The 16,799-nt window shown below is 50.9% G+C and overlaps 1 protein-coding gene across 1 annotated transcript in view; it reads left to right on the top strand.

The window, feature by feature from the left end:
- Positions 1-2,441: 2,441 nt before the first annotated feature.
- GAD1 (glutamate decarboxylase 1) overlaps positions 2,442-16,799 on the top strand; it is a 32,620-nt gene continuing 18,262 nt past the window's right edge. The window contains exons 1-6 of the mRNA XM_023931025.2: positions 2,442-2,735; positions 3,873-4,018; positions 5,751-5,813; positions 10,816-10,974; positions 11,670-11,912; positions 14,582-14,672. Of these exons, the coding sequence (XP_023786793.1) occupies positions 3,949-4,018; positions 5,751-5,813; positions 10,816-10,974; positions 11,670-11,912; positions 14,582-14,672 (626 nt within the window). The 5' untranslated portion in view covers positions 2,442-2,735; positions 3,873-3,948. The remainder of the gene's footprint in view (positions 2,736-3,872; positions 4,019-5,750; positions 5,814-10,815; positions 10,975-11,669; positions 11,913-14,581; positions 14,673-16,799) is intronic.

The following is a 16,799-nucleotide window of genomic DNA, read 5'->3' as shown; positions in this document are numbered from 1 at the left end:
CAAGATTCATATTTTAGCATGTCCAGTTTGTGGATGGAGGTGAATTCAAGAAATACCCCATGGTCTGGCTTTTTAAAGTGAGTTCTAACTGATGCACTGCTTACAAGCTTCAGCTAAGGTAATTATATATCTTCATCCTACTGCCTTGCTGATACCGCCTATCAGTGGTTTTCATTGTGTGTTTCACATCCTCAGCAATGGATTTGGATTCAAAGTAAAGCCCAAGTCTTCTGGGTCCCCAGCTGCGAAGAGATTCTCTGTAAGCTGTGCCTAGAGTGCACTGGAGCAGCAGCCTTAGGGAAGGGACAGTCACATGCAAGGAGACTGCTTGAGCAGCACAGCTGAACGAGAAGACTTTGAACTCTCTCGGTGAAAGTGGCAAACCTCTAAGTTCCCTAGCCTGTGTATGTACACCTGGCAAGCGTGTTTCAGAGATTTCATTTGGTGTGGGAGTTCAGAATGAAGCCGCTGAGCTGGAGTGGTTGGGGTTTTGTACGGGTTTTCAAGCGGCTCCTTTGCAAATGAGAGTTAGGAATCATTTCCGGGCGTGCTGTACAGCCACGCTGTAGATGAGCGAGGGAGGGACCCGCGGAGCCCCAGGGTTTGCTGCTTTCCCCTTGCCGCCGCCGGGGCCAGGACGGGGAGCTCATGGTGAGCAGGGGCTCGGAGCAGCCGCAGCCGCGGCCGGGCGGGCTCTGCGCAGGCCTTTGCGGAGCGTCTGCGCTTGAGATGCAGCGCCACCCAGAGGGGCCCTGAGGCGGGGAGCGGGGCCGGGCTCGCTGGGACTCGCTCTCGGCATCGTCCTGCACGGCCGGGAGGGATCGAGAGCTCCTCGCAGCCGCCCGGGCCGTGCGAGGCCGCTGCCCGCGCCCCCGACCGGCTCCGCTTCCCGCTCACGGCTCCGGGGCGGCGCGGCCGGGCCGCTGCGGGCGCTGTCCGCGGTGCTGAGCGCAGGGGGGAGCCGGGAGCGCCGCGCCGCCGGGCTCCTCGCCGTGCTGGAGAGTGTTTCCAGCGTGCCACGGAAGGCTCACTGGCCTTCATTGTCTGCCTCCTTCCCCTCGCGGGCCTCGGCTTCTACGAGGATGTTTACATGTTATTTATGTTAAACATAAATGTAAACATGTCTGTTTATTCCAGATACATGCACTTCTGGAAAGCCAGAAGGGAAGGAATAAGCGTGTCGGACATACACCTGGCTGGGTTGTGCCTCACAGTCGCTGATGGCTTAGGGGTTCTTTGCGTGGTCTTTCGTACACTCTTTGTACTGCAATCCTGCCATGACTTCCTTTGAACATTTGTTTACGTTCATAAAGACAATTAGTTAGAGTTTAATTTTTCACGCTCTGCACTGAGCAAATGCTCGATTGGTTGAAACCAGCTTTAAAATTATAGTCTAGCTATAAGAAAAGGTCGTGTCAGCTAGGGCCATTAATATCTGTAAAGCTATGTTTAAAAACTAGTCTTTGTGATGCCAGTGTTTTTGTTGCAGGTCCAGTTCCTAGAGAGTAAAACAGTCGTCTTGGCTACTTATTGCTGGCAGTCGGACGGTTTCCTTTACAAAACGGGCTTGTAAGTTTTTGCTTTTCCCTCGAGTCCTTCAGAAAGGACACAGCCCTGCTGCTCATTGCGCTGCCCATCATCTCCTGCACACGATGAAATTCTCTGGCTCCAGCGGGCTGTTTCCCCTCCTCTCGTCTCATTGCAGATTCCTCCCAGCCCCTTACGTGACATCTTTTTGAGAAGGGCTTGGTTTGGGCATCTGCGTAGCTACTGTGGCATGCTGAAATACAGCACCACCACAAAATGTTGGCTAAGCACATTCGGGGTGTGGGATGGAGTAACACAAACATGGGGTAGTCAGAGGTACAAAAAACTTGTTGCCTTAATGTTTCTGGCTTTAGCGAAGGGATGTCTGGTATAAAATCGTCATCTAATGGCAACACTGAGGGCAAGTCACAGGCATCCAGGTGTTCTCCTGCAGCGGTACCCGTGCCTCTGCCACCCTCTGGCGGGGAGGAGCGGAGCGAGCCGCGAGAACCGCGGGCTGAGACAGAGGGTCACATCAGACCCTCGGCACGGCGAAGGGGGGGACAGGGGGTGTTGCTAGTTCACAGGAATCCCGCCTGGCTCATTCGAGTCCCTCACCATGCTCGGGGGAGGGCCGGGGCCGAAGGGACGGCCGGGGTGGGAGTCCGGCCCCGTCGTCTCAACGGTGCGCCGATGTGTGCGGTGCCTACTAGCACAGCTGGCGACCTCGGGTCAAGCCTGTGCTGTCTAGGGAAAGCCTCCGGTTCCGCCCGCACGAGGGGCTCGCACGGCAGAACAGCCTGCCTGGGGTGCCGCCCCTGCTGCGGCTGGACAGCCCCACCCGCCGCGGGAGTCAGCCCCGCCGCCCCGGGGCGAAGCAGAGCAGCGGCAGCAGCCGGGGCCGGTGGGCCGCCCTTCCCCGCCCCAGCCGGCCGCCCCAGCGGTCCCCAGCCCCCGTGTGGAGCGGCGCGGAGGCGGCGGCGGCAGTCCTGTGACTCATGCCTGCGTCGAAGCACATCAACCGGCGATTCACGCTTTTAAAAAAGCAAATCCGAGCACTTCTGGAAAAAAAGGTCATCTCGCATTAAATTCCGCTGCGCGATTGGTATTCCGACGTCGTTTCTGGCAGAGTTTATAAGCGGCAGGTCGCTCCCAGGCGAGAGTCGCCCTGCTAACCTGGACTACGGCAATAACAGCTCGCCCCCTCGGTAAGTGTCTTCTAAACAGCATCCTATTTTTTTCCAAGTCATTGGGAACATCTGGAGCAATTTTTCCTCCCCAGATCGGTTTTGCTCGCTGTCGTATGAATAGAGGAATAACGGGGTTTTGATACAGCTACCGCCCTAGACATAGCGTTAACCTGTTACTTCACTTCCAGGCATTGTCTAGAAAATATTTTCTGCTTATGGCTGTTTTCTTTCTCGTCTTAAAAAATTTAAATACCTGTTTTCCATTGAAATCGTTGAACCGTTGCGTTTACAAGCGGGTGTAAATCCACCCAGCAGTGGAAATGAACCGGTAGCTACCGATTTGAAAAAAGCCGCTAACAAAGAAAGCATTCTTTCGTTACCGCGACCTTCATTTTCTTTACAAGGGGAAGAAAACAAATCGCAGGTAACCGTGGGGACAAAGAGACGAGCCGGGCAGTGACCCGACAATTCTCGATCGGCGGCCCTATATTGGTTATCAGAACGCCGTGTCCGCCAGGAAAGAGCTGAACATCTGGCGAGGAGCGAGGGCTGGTCCTGCACCTTCCTTTTCCCAGACAGACATGCCTCTCCTGCCATTTGCGCCGCTAAAGCGAGCGCAGGCACGGGAGATCCCCGCTTAGCGCCAGAGCACATACCGGCCCCGCTTTGCTGAAACATGTGTGTGCAAATACACATGTATGTGGCGCCTGTCACTGGACCTAGGCAAAAAGCACCTTTGTGGTGGCGGGGGTTTATCTGTCAGTCTTTCCTGAACGCTTAACCTGACGTGTGTTTGGCATAGGCGAGAAGCGGGCTCTGTTTGGGATTGTAGGTCGTTGGGGCTGCTGAGTTCGAAGCCCTCTTTGCACGTTGGTCTCCATTTGATGCGAGCCATATAACTGCCCTGCTCAGTGGCCACCGATATAATTGCTATAGACTTCATGCTCTGCTAAATCCGTCGTTCAGGCGCGGGGGGTAGCGCCCTGGAATCTAGCGAAGGGAAGATTTTGCTCTTCAGTCTGTCGAGGCATTTTCTCGGTTCGGCCGGTCCTGCCGCCGCCTCGGGACCTGCGCGGCTGCCGCCCGCTGTCGTCTGGACGGGACTCGGGTGCTCCAGGAGACTAGACTACTAAATCCGCCTGTTCTTCCTTCCAGCAAATTCCTTGCTGCCCACCCCTCAGAGAAATATCGAGGAAATACGAACTCCGAGGACTGGGACTTTTCTGAAGGGATGGCTTCCTCCGCTCCCTCGTCCTCCAACGATGCTCCGGACCCCACCCCACCTAATTTGCGACCTACAAGTAGGTTTTAATATTTTCCTTGTTTTAAGTGTTTTGAAGGCTTTCTTCATTTAGGGTCACAAAGACCAGTTTCGAAACGAAATGATACATCTGTGAAGCCCTGTTCCGCGCCATTAAGCAAGGTGCGGAAAGTGCTCTACACAAAGAAACCATCTTCCTACTGGGAACAGGAGAGGTCGGTCCGTGGCGAATAAAACGCTGCGAGGAAAAGCCCACCTTACTGGCCAACGTTATCTTTATCTTAGACACGTTCGAGAGATAGAGACAATCAACTGACCTCCCAGATGAACAAAAAAATCGGGATGTTGGTAGGGGTGTGGAGAAAACGAATCTGTTAAAGGGCGAAGTTACACCAGGGTATTAAAGCGGGTGTCTCCCCGCTACATTTTATAAATGCTAATGCTGCAGCTTCTTTTCAGCCTACGCTGAAGCCTGTAATCAAGAGAAATTTGGATGCTAATTGCAGCTTTTCAGAGCGTTATATTCCTAATTGCTCTGGATTCGCCTTGAGTTATTGAGGTGTGAGTGGGAAGCAAAGGCTGCTGCAGGTGGATAGAGAATCAGCTTATAGCCCTGCCAGGCAGTTCAGACCGTTGCCTACAGAAAAAATAATAATAATTTTTAAAAAGAGGCTCGATGCTTATAAAGCATCAGAGACAAAGAGCGGGTAACAGTAAGAAATGAAAGGTTGTCAGGGACAGCAGAACGGGTAATAGCTTTTACCCTGAAAGAGCTACGAGGCATGAGCATCGGAGTCATTATTGCCATTATTCTGAAACTGGAAAAAACGGGGGAGGGGGCGAACGGCAGCACTGGCTCTTGTTTCAGGCGTGCATGGCAGACACTGCTGCCTTCGACTGAAGTGTCACACACAGAAATCGAATTAATTGGCAACACGGCTAAAACTAAGATAACCGCTGGCAGCAGCACCCCTCCCTGCCCAGACGGGCTCCCCGCCCCCGGGCACTGGCAGCGCCCCTGCCGAGAGAGCTCCTCCGCCCGACCGGGAGCGCCGTGGCGCTTTCCTCTCCCCGAGAGTCGGGCCGCTGTCCTCGGTGTTTGGGTGAGCCGTCCTAGTCCCGGTTCCTCTGAAACCTTCTCCCCTCACGCCCCAACGCCAGCTCAGACCCCACCGCCCCCGGTCGCCCTCTGGGGTCCATCGCTGCCGAATTTGCTGCTACCCCGTGCCGCGGGCGACGGACGGGAGAGGTTCCGGGGCAGTGGCTGGGGCAGTGGCTGGCGCACCCTACACCTCGGTCCTGGGCTTCGATCCCCGCTTCCCGTGGGCTCAGCTGGAGCCGATCGGGGCGTGTCCGAGACACGACTCGAGGGGCTGGGAAGCAGCCGGTTCCCTCTTGAGGGTGCCATCCTAGTAGGGCTGTCGGCGGCCCGTCAGTCCGTCCGAGGCTCAGTGATGCGAGTCCGATCATCTAGTCAAATACTATTTTTCACCCAATTAATTCCTGAACTCTTTTGTGACCCCATTTCACGCCACTTTATTTTAAGCTGCTACTTCCCTGGAGCCCCGCCAGTAAATGATGAGATGTCGGGTCCCGGGTGCCTTCTCCTCTCCCCTGGGCAGGCCAGCATGTCACCTCGCTGTCATCCGAGCCCCAGCTGCCCCGCGCCCAGCAGTTTCTCACGGCGATACAGCCGTGCGGGGAACCGGGGTGGGGCGCGGCGACCGAACAACCCCGCCGCCCCAGGGGAACGACTCTGCTCTCTCTTCCAGCTTACGACTCGTGGTGCGGCGTGGCTCACGGGTGCACCAGGAAGATCGGGCTGAAGATATGCGGTAAGCGCGGCCGTGCCCCCCCGTAGGACACCCCTCACCCCACGCGGCCGCCCCGGCGGGGGCAGCGCGGGCCGAGCGCCCCCGGCCGGTCCTGCCTCGGCCGCCCCCTGCCGGCGGCTCGGCGGCCCCGGCCCCGCCGCTGAGCCCTCCCTCGGGCTGGCGGGGGCCGCGGTTTTGTACACCCCGCTGCCCCTCCTGCCACACCGCGGGGGTGCCAGCGCCGGGCGCTCCTGGCGAAGAAGGCACAGGACCCGCCGGGGACGCCGTCAGAGAGGAAAAGCGGGGGGGGGGGGCGGGGGGCCGGCTCGCCGCCTCTCACTGTCTGAAATTTTTCAACCTTATCTGACTAGAAAATACGGATCTCCTGGGGAAAAAAGATTAACGAGAGCCTTATTAAAGAGCAATTCGTCAGCTTGCTGTGCTGGTAAGATAGCGCTGGCAGCCAGTCAGCGCGCAGGCACATGAAATGCAGAAGGGAAACAAATGCACAATCAGATCGCAACGTTATAGCAAGAGATTCATTTGCAGATAACAAGCTGTCTTCCTTCTCTAGATATCTCAGTAGCGCCTTTGCTTTCAGAGACTAACAGTCAAATTTTCATATTCTGATGGGGACAATCATTCAGCTTACCTCATATCCCTTATGCATAGAAATTATGTCCCCTTTTCCTCTATGTCTTTTTTGGGGGGGATGGGAAATATGTCGTGGGGAGAAACGAACCTTTTTTTCGATGCAAAGGAACATTTAAATTTTAAACCCCTTTTCCTGTTTGCTCGGGTCGAAGTCCATTCATTAAACGTTTTGTCACCTGGAAGTTTGAACGGGAAAAGAATCAGGGTGCAAATGTTTAGCCCTGTGTCTGTGAGAGATTTCGCTGGTAGCCGCTGGCGACATTAACGAGTAGTCGCTTAGTTCTATAAATAGCTCCTGATCTGGGTTTAATGGACCATTTTCCTACCAGTCCCCTCAGTGGCTGGAGCGATGGGCATTTTCACCATCATTTTAATTTAGCCCGGCGAGCAGAACTGATAAAGTAACGCGCTCTTAGGCTTGCTCTGTGTTGCTAGACTACAGGGGTTAGAGAGGGACAGCGCAGCTTCTCTCAATGCCATCAAATACACTTGAAAATGAAATATCCCACCATTTTGGATTTGAGAAGGGCATAAGAGAGTGTAGGGAAGGCTTTGTGAAGGGAGTTCAGGACAAGCTGTATTTTCGGTTGTGGTTTGATGCTCAATTTTCCTTTGCTGGCTCTTTTCTGTTTTACATGAAAAATATACCCTGAATAGTGAGTGACGCCAGTGTGGAATATTCAGGTTTGATCACGACCACTGATTTTTACTTGTATGTGTCCTCCCATTTAAATCGAACACCTTCACAAAGGCATACAGGGAAGGTTGCCTATGGTAAACTGCGTGAAGTATTAAGGTTGCCAAGAATCCTAATTAAACATACTAAAGGAGTTGACGTTTGACTGTTGCAGATGATATCTCCCTGTCCTTACCTTTCACAAGATATCATTCCGGACCCTAAATATTGTATAGTCACAAAGGCGCTTTGGAATTGTTCCTTTTGTGCTTGTGATTTGAAATCGATTAATTTTGAATGCAAACTTTAAATAAGGGTTGACCTCAGAGAGAAAGCAATGAGTTGGTTCTTCCATCCGGGTTGTATATTATGTGTTTGACATTTTCAATAATTACATATCCAAGATGTACGTCATTTCTTCTTAAATAACTGAGCAATTTAAGGATTAGCTTCTTTTCCTTTTCTGATTGAAAGCCACTGCCTGAAAAGAACGCTGCCACTGCCACCACCCCCACCCCTCTTGAACCCTCCCCACTTCTTCGTCTCTGCACATAAGCACTTAAAAAAAAAATCACACAAAAAAACCCACAAAAAAACCCCCAAAAGAACAAAACCAAAAAAACAAAACCCAATTTATAAATGGTTTAATGAACTGTCACGACGGAAAAAATATGGGCAGATTATCCCCTGTATCTGGATTTGTATGCTACACTCCCACCCTGGCAATTGTTATTGCTGGGACTGATCCTGCTGATATTTGCTTGGCATCAGCGGAAGTGCTCAATGTAGTGAAATTGCTTCGGTGCGTCTTCTGCTTGGCCTCGGCCAGCTGACGATTCCAAACCCAGTGAGCAACGCGGGAGAGTGGGGCTTCCAAAGCAGCCATGCATGTTAGAAACTGGGATCGTCTCCGGATTCCGTGGGATTTATGCTGCCAAGCATAATTTACATAGGTGGTGCTAAGCACCCCGACGGCGGCGGGGGACCGGGATCTCCTGCAGCCGCCACCCCCCGACGGCTGCGTCCTGTCCCCGCCTCGGAAGATGAGTGGCCACCCAGGGCTGCGAGGCCGAGGGGGGCTCTTACACCTGCCTTGTGCGAGGCCTGATGTGAAATCACGCTGAGTTTGTGGTCACGTTGCGCACGGAGGGACTCCCTCGCCAGTCTGGTGTCACTCGGCTTTCGAAAACCCGGTCTCTCAGAGCGCATCATTGAAAGTGCACTTGCGGGACGGACCTACAGCTGAGAAAGGCTGCGCTCTCCGCTGCTCCAGGAGAAGGAGCGTGGACACTACTTCATACTTTGCTGCTTGCTGGAACTCTCCTCGCTTTTCAAGTAGGATACGGATGAAAGGTCGGCTTCAGTCATGCGCTTTTCCCCGGGAGCGGAAGGAGCCTTCGAGGGCCGGCTGTTACGCTTCTCTGCCTCCCGGGACAGCGCTGGGGAACGTCCCTGCCGTGGCCGATGGACTTTAGCGAACGGCACACGTTACCTACAGCCGGATGGGCTGATGCCGGCCGACAGCGCGATCCTGCCTCCAGGCTTTTTTTCGTCCTGTAATCCCGGCCCTCGAGCCTCCCCAGCGCGGCCGCGCGGGCTGACAGGCCCCGTGTGCAGCCGCTTCGAGCCGCAGCTGATCCCCGCTGCCGGCTGCGGGACACCGCGGCCCCGGGGAGCCTCGGCGGGGAAGAACAGCGCCAGAGGCGCTCGGACAAGGACTGAGCTCCCTGCCCGCAGCGTCTAGTTCGGTTAGACCCTTCAGCGAAGCCGCAGCCTCGCTGGGCCCGGTGAGAGTTAAACTGGTGGCAACTGCAGCCTTTGTTACTGAAGCGGTGCTTCCTCCTTTCCCAGCCTCTGAGGAATGCGTGTCTGCACGCCGAGGGGAGCGCCACTTGTGCGAGGAACGCTCGAGGCAGGAGGAGCGCCGCTCTTCCCGCAGACGTCTTTTCTCACGGAACTCGTCCCGCTTGAGATCGCTGCTGAGAACCTGAAAAAATAATGGGTGAAGGGGAAAAAAAAGCAAAATTAAGTCCCAGGACCTGGTAAAAGAGGATCCATAGTTCAGTTTAGACAGCACCTGCTTCGGTATTAGCTCCTCCTCCTAATGAGCGGGCAAATAGCACTTGCTGTTGCAGGAGCTAATGATCGCTGCAAGAGCTATTAGAAGCAGTAACAACATAAATATATATGGGCGGCTAACTCTTAACTTATGCACGAAGAGAGCTTCCCTTAAATAGTCTTTGTCTCATTCGTAAAAGCATCACAGAAAAAGACTAATCAGTAGAAGATCAGAATTAAGACGCAAAACACGAGGTGTTCACAGGAAGTATTGTTCCGACAAACTTACCTGTGAGCGACCCTCCTGGAGACTCGTATGGGTGCCCGACTGATGCAGAAGGGCCTGCCAGCCGAGTGCTCCGTTTTCGAGAATTCTTTCGTGACTGGCTGGCTGGCAGCAGGGTCCGAGGCACAGGTACCACGTCGGGAGCAATTGGCCCAGCAGCTCCCTGTCGCTCCCTTTTCTCCCCCGAGATTCAGCCCCTATGCCTGCCCAAGATGCAGGGGTCCCGTACGGGCTCCCGATGGGAGGTGCCCACAGTCTCGGTCCCCCACGGCTCCGGAGAGCAGGGACACATGGCCGGAAAGCGGAGGGCGCTGAAGAGAAGCGGCGTCGGGGGACGATTGTGAGCGAACTCAGGACGTTGTTTTTCCTCCCTGCTAAGCCCTCTTTTCTGGAGGGTATCCCCAGCCGCGACGAGCCTTGGTTTCGATTGTCGCTTGTTTTGAAAGAAAGAAAAAACGAGACTGGCGCCTCTGTAGTGCCTCTTCCAAACATACAGGCACACTCGCTGCAAACGAAAAGGTCAAAATCCGATGTTTTCCTTAGTGACGAAAAGCCCGACACTATGCTTGTTTTAGTGGGCATCATAGATTTAATAGATCAAATCCAGAAAATTAATTGTTCCCCCTGCCTTGCTAAAGTAGACAGATTTCATTACTCGTCGCGGACTCCGCATGGTTCCCACCCCCATAATTCTTGGGGTGAGTGGGTTTTTTATTGCCGTGGCATATCACAGCGGCAGTTGTGTTCGGGTTCTGGGCTCCAAAGATGTGTTTCCGGTAGCATCAAAGCATCTTTTCAGGTGGAAATTCCGCATCAGTACTTACTTCTAATAGTAAGGTGGGGTTTTACGGGTACTACTGGTATTCTCAGAGCTCTAGCACTCTGAGGACGGCTGCTCTAGAATGGCTGCTTGTTCTCGTGCCTTTTGTGCGTGAGAGCACCACGAGGAGAGCTGAAAATGGCCCTTATTTTAATCATACATCATTGCCCCTGTCTGCTAGGTCCATAAACTTCGCCTGCAGGCTGAAATAGCATTGACTCATCCTGAACTCTCTTCCAGTGGCTGATTACTGAAGTGGAATCTGTCTGATCGACTTAATAAGAATTTACCACTGCACTAAATGACGAAATTTTGTTTTTTGCATGGCTGCGTTTTTGCAGTTGATGGCATTTTGAACTCTCCCTCCTGGAGGCAAATAATCCCCATAAATACCCTTATTCCTGACCTCATTAGTCAGATCTAAGCCAACGCCGCTTTTAACTGTTGTCTAGAGAGCTGCTTTCGATATTTCTAAACATGTTGGGAAGTGAGAAAACTCTGACCTGTGCACCTTGTGATAATAATGTAGGGTTCCTGCAACGGACCAACAGCCTGGAAGACAAGGGCCGGATCGTCAGTTCTCTGAAGGAAAGGCAGTCCTCCAAGGGCTTGCTGGCATGCGAGAACAGTGAGAAAGGATCCAGGTTCCGGCGCACCGAGACAGACTTTTCCAATCTGTATGCCAGAGGTAAACACTTTACAGTTTCTCCTTGCTCCAGCTCAGGCATGTCCCTTAGTACTCTTGCCCTCATCTCCCCTGAAGTGCAGCCATGGTCAGACCGTGCTTTTCCTTGGCTGTTTTTGAAGGAAGCTCCGTCTATGTTTTTTGGGAGCTGCACTAGAGAGGTATGCAAACTGCCTGAAATGCAGTTTTAAGTACTTTGTCTGATCATCTACTGCTCAGTTTCAGCGGTTCCAGGGGTTTCTCCAGACCCAGAATCCAGGAGGAGAGTAATTTTATGTTTTTATCCTCCTTAGTAAAATAGTAATGAAGCAGCCTGTGATTGCTGATACGGGGCCATTGCAAGGAGGCTGGGAAAGGGAAAGCAATCTCTTTGTGGGGTGGAGGTGGGGACGTCGCAAGGTAAGGGCAGGTGCAGACTTTGGGTACTTTTTGCCCACAGGAAGCGAGTGCCTCGCACGGCACAGCCTTAGCTTTGGGGGCGTGCGTTCGGGCCGGGGCGCCTTGGCCCTGCGGCTGCCGGGGGCTGCCGTGGCTCGCCCTTCCCCACGGGGCGACAGGGACCGGGAGTGTGCCCGGCCGCAGCCAGGCAGCGCTGGGGCCGCAGTTCCCAGGTCCTTGGAGCGCTGCGGGCAGCCGAGGCTGGTTCATCTCTGCTTCTCTCTCCCAAAGCAAGCGTTGACAGCTGGTTTGCCCCACAGATCTGCTGCCCTCCAAGAATGGTGAGGAGCAGACCATGCAGTTCCTGTTGGAGGTTGTGGACATCCTCCTCAATTACGTGAGGAAGACGTTTGACAGATCCACCAAAGTGCTGGACTTCCACCACCCACACCAGCTCCTGGAGGGCATGGAGGGCTTCAACCTGGAGCTGTCGGACAACCCTGAGTCCCTGGAGCAGATTCTGGTGGATTGTCGGGACACACTGAAATACGGAGTGAGGACAGGTAGGTTTTGAGCACTACTCTGTGCCGAGTCCCTCCTGGGACTTTTCTCAGGCTCACGTTGAAGAGAGCGTGAGTGAGTTCGCAGAGGTAAGAGCACACCCTCTGTAGCCCGTGACTGTGCCTGCCTGCAGGCTCGGCTCCAGGGCTGGCTGCGGGCGCTGGAAATGTTTCTGCTCAGAAGCTTCATGTATTGATGATCATCCGTCCCCGCCGGGTAGGGCTCAGTGCTGTTTTTAGAGCACAGAAACAAGTTTTTAAGACGTAATCTCTTTCACTTGATGAAACGCGAGCTGTCTGTATCTCCGGGGAGCAATATCATTAGGTAAATTAGGGCATAAATGACACAGAATTTGCAATTTTTCTTTTTTATGTTCATCAAACGTTTAATGAAAAAGAGACTGAAATCCTAGGAATCATCAATAGAGGAGCCCTGTGGATTTCAGCCCATTACCCAGGAGGTCTGCGTGTCCAGGTCCTTCTGAATCAGAGAGAAATCCCGGTTTGTAATCACTTCCTTTACAGGGTGAGCGGCAGCCGGGCTCTAGAGCAAAGTCAATTCTCTTTCAGGCTGTTTGGTCTGAAATGTTTTACACTGTATCTACAGAAATCCCGGCTAGCCCCGACTGCCGTACGTACCCGAGCAGGTCAGGAACTGGAGCGCTAATGGAGCGCGCCGAGTTTCCCCTCCCCAGCCTTGCTCCAGCTTTTCAGGGCTGCCGAGCTCTGCCCTCTTCGGCACGGCTCGGCACGGCTCAGCTCAGCTCGACCGCAGCGGGCGGCGATTTCTCCGCCGAGCTGGAGCGATGAGCTCCGAGCCGGAGGCTGCTGACCGGCGGGGTCTGGCCGGGAAGCTGCGAGCCATGGCACCTGGAGCACGGGCCGCAGCTTTCTGCTCTGGTTAGTTTTGTAGCAGTGGAAACACAACGCAGTGCATTCAAGGAGCAAAATCTTGACTACAGATGTGGCACATAGCGTTCTGTCCTTCCTATTTACATGGTGGTTTGTTTGATTCAGGGGAGTCAGGAGCATGTTTTGATTTTTGTACTCTTAATCAAAGGAGAGAGTGTTTCACTCCCAAACGCGTGGGTTGTTGGACAGGTGGCCAGAAGTTAAGTCGGAGTGGCTGCGCTCTGTGTGCTTGCACCATTATTCCCCTATTCATTGCGCCGCATGCCGAGCAACCTCCTCCCCTCACCCCGACCTCCCCTGGAGCTTCTGTGGGACCAGCAGGACGTGTCCCCAGGATCTGAGAGGCAGGTATCCAACCGGACACTTGCTCTGTTCAAAGCGGTGTCTGGTGCAGCTTTAAAGAGCTGCTCGGATTGTCTGACTGCCCAGGACACGCGTTCTTCTGTGGCTTCTGGGGCTCACATTCTCTCTCAAAGGGAAGCTCCCTTCCAAGTTACTGTCTGAATCTGCTGCCCAGCCTCAGGAGATGCCGGGCTCATTAACAGCTATGGGAGGTCACCGAAATGTCGCTTAAGATAAGTTCCCAGCTAGTGTGTCCTGGAAAGGGAGAGAAGTGCTGCTTTGTAAAGCAAACAGCTCAGTGGTGTATCTCTGGGCTCTAGCCCCGAGCCGTGGGTTCCCCGGGCGGGAGCAGCCCGGGTGCGGCGCATCCTCGTCAGGAAGTGTTGCGATGTGGCAGCGCCGGCAGGCTCACGCCTCCAAAAGATTTCTGCTGACATCGCTCGGGGCAGAATCGCATTTATTTCTTCATGTCAAAAGATGCTGATGTTCCTAGTGTTGAGCAGAATCCGACGTGACAGGGTCCCTGCAGGCGTCGAGAGCTGACCTCCCTTCTAGGGCCGGGGTGTCCCCAGTGTGCTATGTGCGTGTCCTTCCCCAGAGAGCAGAGAGGCCTAAATCATGACACCTCCCCTCAGCGCCCCTTCCCGGCTGTTAGGAATTTCTTCTCTTCATGCTAGATAAGTAGACCTCCGACAATCGGGATTATTGCTTATATAAAACGTTAAAGCACTTTCGGCTGAAATACAGGAATGTGATTTATTTCGGTTCAATAGCAAACCCTGTTTAAGGAGGTGAATTCTGCTTTCTAAACCATGTGGGGAAAGGGCCCGAGTCGAGGAGCTCTTGGGGGGCCCTCTACCCCTGCTGCTTTTCCTGCCGAGACCCCTTGAAGCGTCTCTCCCGTGTCCTTATAGCTCTGGAAGAGACTGGCTCCTCCTCACCCCTCTCTCACTCCTGCAGCCGCAGTTCAAGCGCCTGAGTCTGAGTCTTCCTCCATTTAAATGCAAATAGCCCCAGTACCTGGAGGTTATTACTGCCAAGGGGATGTCCCCCACCGCGGCTCCTCAGCCGAGTTCACAGCACGACGGAAGTCAGAAGAGGGCTCTGGAAATGGGCTAGCCCAAGCCCTTGAGCAGCTCCCGGAGGTGTTTACAGGCTCAGTCGACTCTAAGGTTCTCTTTCAAATGTAAATGATGCCATACAGAAACTCATATCCTAAGTATTTTTTCAAGTTTGTAATAAGACATCTGTGAATGTTGGCTATCAGTCTCCCCGTAAGCAGGACTTGCTTTGAAAAGTTTGCTGCAAATTCTGAGTACAAACCTGTGATTTGTGTCAGAAAGGGTGGATGGTTTAAATCTGAAACCTGAGAGATGTCGATAGAGTTTGTTCTAAGTTGCTCTCGATTCTCTTTTCAGGTCATCCTCGCTTTTTCAATCAGCTGTCCACAGGACTGGACATTATTGGCTTGGCTGGGGAGTGGCTGACATCTACTGCTAATACAAACATGTAAGCAGTGTCTTGTCACCCGTGTCTGTGACTGGTGCTTACGTGGGCTGCCAGGTGTCATGGTAGATAGGTATTGTCACAGATATGAATAGTTTTCATTTTTAAATGATGAGTGTTACATCTTCTGGAAATATGTCTCATGTTTTTCTTAATGTGTCAGTAATACAATGAAAATAGTTACATAAAACCGAATAGAAATGCAAATATCTGAGAGCACAGGGTAAGTAAAAATTATTATTCTAATATAATATCATGAAATTACTTTTCTTCTTTTGGATCAATCTTCTCTATATTTTTCTTTATTTTTAAAGCTCTGTCTCTAGACTGAACAAGTCTGCAGCTATCCACTATGTATCCACTATGCAGCCATGTTAACACTAGAACACGAGATACGAAAAAATTAATTTTCCTCTCTACTGTTGACTTCAGAGATAGCAGGCTTGAGGCAGTACATTCTGTTCATGTGCTAATAAAGAAGTGCCTTCTGGGTAGCATCAAAACGATTAAAAATGTAACACTGAAAAAATAATTTTATGCTAATGAAGGAACTGGTCTAAGATTAATAAAGTCATGTGTAAATTAATAAGTGGAAGTATAAAAAAAGTAAAATTTGACATCTGAATGCATCAAATAAGAAACTTTTCCTAATTTTTCTTGACCTCAAAGTTAATGAAAGCTAAATGTCAGTATAAGCCACTATGATGAATTTTTGCAAGAGTGCAATTAATGAAAAAAAACCAAACCCGCAAAACAAAACAAAAACAAAAAAAGCAACAAAAAAGCCCTGCCAAAAACCACCAACCAATCCAAAAACCTCCCAAACCAGTAAAAACATTCCAAACCATCTAGTCAGTTTTTATATATATTCAAAGTCCAAATATTCAGCAGGTAAGACTGGTCTCTTTAGTCCTGTACTGAACATGTTTTAAAATAAAGAAATATTGAAATTATTAACAACATCACAGTCACTTCTAAAAGGGTAACTCTTTTAATTGATGTTTTGTATTCTTTTTTTGAAATTAAGGTGTTAAATAGCTAGTTTCTCATTCATTTGTGCTTTAAACAATAACATATTTTGTAAATATTTCACTGTGAATCTGAAAATTTAGTATCTATTTGTCAGTGTGAGGCTTAGTGTGCCCTTTTTTCAGCAAACCGTAGTCAACATGGTGTGCTTTCAAGTAACACAGTAATTGCAAGTAAGGTTAAAGCAAGATGTTTGTGAAATGTGATTCAAAGGACTGACAGAGAAGGTTATTAAAAAGAACCAAATCACCCCTTGTGAGCTCTGGGGAACATACTATTTGTTTTGAGCAGTGTTCCAGCACACAAGAACAGGTTTTGACCTTTACCTAGAAGCTGTTCTAACCTATTACAGCTACATGAGCACACAACACATAAGCAACAATAACACTGAATTATGGTAGGGAGTGTTTTCCATTTGCCATTTTTTCTTTTCTACAGATAAACAGTACTTAAAATATTTGTGAACAATTCAAAGTATGTGTTTTCTTTTGCAGATGAGTTTTGAGTAATCAAAACATCTGTACTCTCCTAAAATTTTAAATTGTCATTAGGAAATATTACTTAAATGTCACTGTGAAGATAATATATACAATTAAACATAATAAGCTTCCCACATTGACTTGAAAATAATATATCAATGTGCTATTCATAGCTCAATCACTAGTCATGAGACCTTCAGCATGGAAATTCAGAATTTCATTATTCATCCCGTTCTAGAGATCTGGAGCACAGGGCATTCTCTCACCATGCAGCAGCAGCTGAGGTTAAAAATAAATATTATCTGGAAGTTCTGTTTATGCCCGCTGTTACCTGAGACAAGGGAATATATTGCTGTTTTCAGAATTATGCAGATATGCTTATGAATAGAAAATTGATGTAAAATGCTCTGTGTTTATTCTCAGACAGATTTTTACATACTGGCCAATGAGAGAACGGTAACTAGAATGATTTGGTCTGATAAAACGATTTGTCCTTTAGGTAAGAGGAGAATTATTCCAGCACTGGTCCTACTAAAAAACCTGCATTATTTCATTTTGTTAGCAAAGAGCTGATACTCATGACTGTTATAGCTAATTCACAGAAATACCTGTAAATGTTGTA

This window comes from Cyanistes caeruleus, chromosome 7 (genome assembly GCF_971803275.1).
Source record: "Cyanistes caeruleus chromosome 7, bCyaCae1.hap1.1, whole genome shotgun sequence".
NCBI lineage: Eukaryota > Metazoa > Chordata > Aves > Passeriformes > Paridae > Cyanistes > Cyanistes caeruleus.
The sequence above is the reverse complement of the archived record's forward strand: the minus strand, read 5'-3'. Positions and strand labels throughout refer to the sequence as shown.